The sequence below is a fragment of the Bos indicus genome, chromosome 3, assembly GCF_029378745.1.
Source record: "Bos indicus isolate NIAB-ARS_2022 breed Sahiwal x Tharparkar chromosome 3, NIAB-ARS_B.indTharparkar_mat_pri_1.0, whole genome shotgun sequence".
Lineage (NCBI taxonomy): Eukaryota > Metazoa > Chordata > Mammalia > Artiodactyla > Bovidae > Bos > Bos indicus.
Window position 1 is genome coordinate 18070226 of NC_091762.1, and position 4698 is coordinate 18074923.

Below are 4698 nucleotides of genomic sequence, written 5' to 3' on the forward strand. Positions count from 1 at the left end.
CTTTGGGTAACTTGAGACAACCTGCCTGAGGCGATGTTAAATTGTCAGAGCCAAGTGATTCCTTGGTGGCTCAGCAGTTATGAATCTGCCTATAATGCAGGAGATGTGGGTTTGATCCCTGGGTCAGGAAGACCCCCCTGGAGGAGGAAATGGCAACTCACTCCAGTATTCTTGTCTGGAAAATCGCATGGACCAAGGAACTTGGTGGGCTACAGTCCATAGCGTCACAGAGAGTTGGACATGACTGAGTGCACACACAAGGAGATTCCCAGGAAGGAAAGAGCCCCATGTTCTGATGTGGTTGATGGTAGGTAGTAAAGGCTACAGAAATGTCAGGGAGGGGAAAACCACTGCAATGACCTTAGATCGGTATTTCTCCAGGCTATTCAACACTTCTGGCTCCCCCGATTCCAGTTGACCCAAACTTTGTTTCCCTTAGTGACATTTTCTCTATCAGAGACCAGTCCCAGAAGTCCCTCTTCTCCCTATTTCCCCAAATTCTGCTGCTTTACTTTCCTAAAGTCTTCCTTAACCATGACTCTTGGAAACCATGAGCACATTCTGTGGAGAGAAAATCTGGGCAAGCACCAGAACCCAGGTGGAGCCCTGACTCCCTACACATGCCTTTGGCCTTGGGCTAGGATTGGGTTCAGTGGGTATAATGGAAGGTAGTGCTGAACTGAGATGGATAGATCCTCTTCCCTCAGCCAAGGTAACCCGTTCCCTCTTCCTGACTGCTGAGTGCTACTTTCAGGTACACGAGTGAACTTTTGTTTTGCTATTATTTTCATTTCATTTTTAGAAGCTGTCGAATGTATTGAGTTATTTGGGGTACAGAATCAAAGAGGGGTCAGAATATCTGTCCACCTATGGGAACTGGCCAAGAGAGTCATTCTCAACCTTTAACCTGCACACACAGGTTTTCATATGGTGAATGATGGAGGGTAAAAAGTCAAATAAAATACAGGATTCCAAGCCTTCCAGGATTTATTCTGTATTATTGTACACACTCACAGATTCAGCTATAATAGTGGGGATGTATTCAGAGTAGCTATAGTCACTCTCTCCTCAGGTAAAGCCTCTGGCCACCTGAGGTTGGGATTGGGCTCATCAGGGGTGGATGCTGGGTTGTAACTCCCCCCACCCCAGCCCTATCAAAGAGACATGCAGAAGGTCAGGGTCAGGCAGGTTCACAGATGAGACGGGTCACCCAGGTTGGGGGCCCAAGATAAGTGAGGCCACTGGCTCTCTCTTCACTTGTATGGGATTTCCAGGGGCCTCTGGGACTCTGCAGGTGGTTACTTATGTTTAGAAGGCACTACACCTCCTGCTTCTTCAGAGGGCAAGGCTTTTTCCTTCAGTGGCAGGACTGGGTGGGTCTCTTGGACCTGGCCGGGAGCTGGGACAAACACAGGCTGTTTCAGCTGCCCCTCCTGCTGCTCCAGCAGCTGCTCCTCTTTCTTTTCCATTTGCTCCTCTCTCTTTGCTGGCTCTTGATCCAAGTGCTGGCCCAAGACCTTCTTCTCCTGTTCCAGCTGTCCTTTTAGCTGCTGCTCTCTTTGTGTTTTCTCCTGCTCCAGCTGCAGCCCCAGGTGTTCTGCTTCCTGATGTTCCACGTGCTGTTCTTTTTGCTGCTGCACTTCCTGCTCCTGTAGCTCCTGGTGTTGCTTTTTGACATGCACTTTTGGCACCTGTGACTCTTGTTGCTGCAGCTCCACATGCACTTCTGGCACCTGTGACTCTTGCTGCTGCAGCTCCACATGCTTTTCCGGCACCTGTGACTCTTGTTGCTGCTGCTCCACATGCACTTCTGGCACCTGTGACTCTTGCTGCTGCTGCTTCACATGCTCTTCTGGCACCTGTGATTCTTGCTGTTGCTGCTTCACATGCTGTTCCTGCACCTTTGACTCCTGCTGCTGCTGTTCCACATACTGTTCCTGCACCTGTGACTCTTCCTGCTGCTGTTCCACATGCTGTTCCTGCACCTGTGACTCTTGCTGCTGCTGTTCCACATGCTGTTCCTGCACCTGTGACTCTTGCTGCTGCTGTTCCACATGCTGTTCCTGCACCTGTGACTCTTGCTGCTGCTGTTCCACATGCTGTTCCTGCACCTGTGACTCTTGCTGCTGCTGTTCCACATGCTGTTCCTGCACCTGTGACTCTTGTTGCTGCTGTTCCACATGCTGTTCCTGCACCTGTGACTCTTGTTGCTGCTGCTCCACATGTACTTCCTGTACCTGTGACTCTTGCTGTTGCTCTTCCACATACTGTTCCTGCACCTGTGACTCTTGCTGCTGTTGTTCCACATGCTGTTCTTGCTGCTCTGGCTCTGGTTGCTGTGGTTCACACTTTTGCTCAGCCACCCCTTTCACAATTGTATGTTTCTCCCCAAGCTCCAAGGGGACCTCCCCTGGGAGCTCCGAGTGTACCTTCTGGCATGGGGCAGGCAGTGGAGTTGGCTGCTTCACTTGCTCCTGCTGGGTATTGGTGGGAGGAGAAGCAGGCTTGAGGGACTCCTGAGAGAGGGCAGGGGGCTGAATCACTGGCAGAGTGTGTTGCTGGGACATCTTGGAAGCTGCTTTCGGTCAACCTGAAAATGAGGAGGGTTCAGAGGAGTTACTGAAGGCAAGGAAACAGATGAAGCCCAAGAATCTGTAGCAGTACCTGGTTTCTCAGCATTCCCATTTCCCTTGGGTGGGGCACTCTGCTGATCATGCTGGGCAATCATTCCACAGAAGTAGCAGGGTGAACGTAGGGATGGAGAGGGGTGGGGAAAGGCCCTCCTGGGAGCTTCTTGTTCCCAAGAGGCAACAACAAGGACTGTCTCCAGAGCTGCTCTGCGCAGGTGTGCTGGGTACCATCTCGTCTCCTGCCCTTGCCTATCCTTTTCTCCCTTGTTCCTGACCTCCTCTGACAAAGAGAAGAGATGAGGTCTGGGATTATGACAGGAAGAGGGAAGGTCTGGGGGTGGGGGAAGTTCTCCTGGAGGACCCCCAAGTCCTGGAAAATCAGTAGCCTATCCCAAGAGGATCTGAGAGGTGATGGTGCATGCCCTGGACTGGAGTCACATGACATGATCTTGGCTTAAATCTCCCAGTGAAATGCTGTGTGGTTCTGGGCAGGTCATTTAGTCCCTCTGGGCCTCAGATTTCTCCTCTGCAAAATGAACCAGTTGGCATATTCAGCTCCAGAGCTTCTTTCTCTCTTGACCTTCTGAACTTTGGCTGGTGGTGGTGGGAGGGAGGGGGCTGGAAGGTTGCTAAGAGCTGGAGCTGATTCTTTCAAGTTTCCTACTTCTAAACTGGGTTTCCCTGCCCCTGCTATGCCTGGGTTCTCCAGATAGAAAGTGTTCCCCATTCAGCATGTCTCCCTTCTGTAGCACAGCTAAAAATTACAAGTGTGTCCCCAGACCCTGTTCCCCTTTAGAGAAGACAAAAAACATAGTGAGCCCAAATTAAGCAGTTTTAGGAGAGAATCTGACCATATTTCCCCTGCATCCCTATCTTACTCTTCTCTCCTCCCTGTCCCCCACATTTGAAAATACAGCCCCAAGAAAATATGATGCAGGAGGGGATTGCTGTCTGTTCTGTTTCCCAGCCATGCACCTAGCCCTCAGCACAGTGACCTGAGCTCCCCCAGAAGGACAGTGGTCCAATTGAATCCTGCACACGAGTGACCCCTGCACCCCCCCCCTCAGGCTGGCCACCCCCAGCCACATTCTGGCCTGTGGGAGGCCCCAGGTCCCAAGCCTGGTTCTACCAGCAGACACTTACCAGACTCACAGTGGGGCCAGCTGGAGAGGCTTCTAGTGGAGTGCTGAGCTGAGCAGGGGCTGAGGTGCCCTTTATACCGTTCCCCAGCCTGGCCTCCTTCCCAAGTTGAAGGAGATGGACTGGTTTCACCACTCCAGTTGGTCAACTTCCTCTAGCCCCTTCCTGACTCATCACAGGCACCTTAATCAGAAAACCCCTAAGGGCCCCTTTTCACAGAGACACACAGCTCCTGCCTGGCCAGTGGGCTCTGGGAGTTCAGTCACCCCCATGAGGCTCATCACCTTGGCACAGGGAGGTGAGGGAGGCATCTTGGGAAACTGGCCCCCTTTTCCTCTTTTTTTTTTTTTTTTTGTTGGCCTCAGCCAAACTTTTCTTCTGAATCTCAGTTTCTTTACCTGTAAAATGGGTTTATCCTCCTTATTAGGCTGAGGGATTCAATTCCAAGGGCACAGAAGAGAAAATTATATGTCTTTCTGGGATGTCCAGTCTGGAGACATGTTAAAGGTGGGAGGAACCACTTTTCATGAAGACACAGAGCTCTTGGGAGATTCTCTTGGCCACTAACCCACAACCTATCTGCTCTCAAGACATACCTATAACTTCATTCTGTGTAGAAGTACTCTGTCCTGGGATGGGGGAGGGTTCAGTCTGACAACTTTAGGGCTGGAAAGGTTAAGCAGAAGGCTTGCAGGAGTCTCCTGCCATGTGTCAGGGGCTACCCAGGCCCTATGCTGAAGACTGTAGTTACAGAAGTTCCCAAGAATGCCAAGCTCACAAAAACTCCAAAGCGTGGACCAGTTTAGGCAAGAAAACAGGCATTAAATCTGTAATATATAAAATAATAAGGATTACTTTTTACAGTGATGAAAACAAACATCTCATACAATGTTTTGGGGAAATTCATGAAGATCAAGATTAAGGGGAC

The 4698-nt window shown here is 50.6% G+C and overlaps 1 protein-coding gene across 1 annotated transcript; it reads right to left on the minus strand.

The window, feature by feature from the left end:
* Positions 1-987: 987 nt before the first annotated feature.
* Positions 988-3884, minus strand: IVL (involucrin). The gene is made up of 2 exons (XM_019958360.2): positions 3774-3884; positions 988-2590 (listed from the first exon to the last, which is right to left on the minus strand). The coding sequence occupies exon 2, from the start codon at positions 2565-2567 to the stop codon at positions 1299-1301; it is 1269 nt and encodes a 422-aa protein (XP_019813919.2). The 5' UTR covers positions 2568-2590; positions 3774-3884; the 3' UTR covers positions 988-1298.
* Positions 3885-4698: the final 814 nt, after the last annotated feature.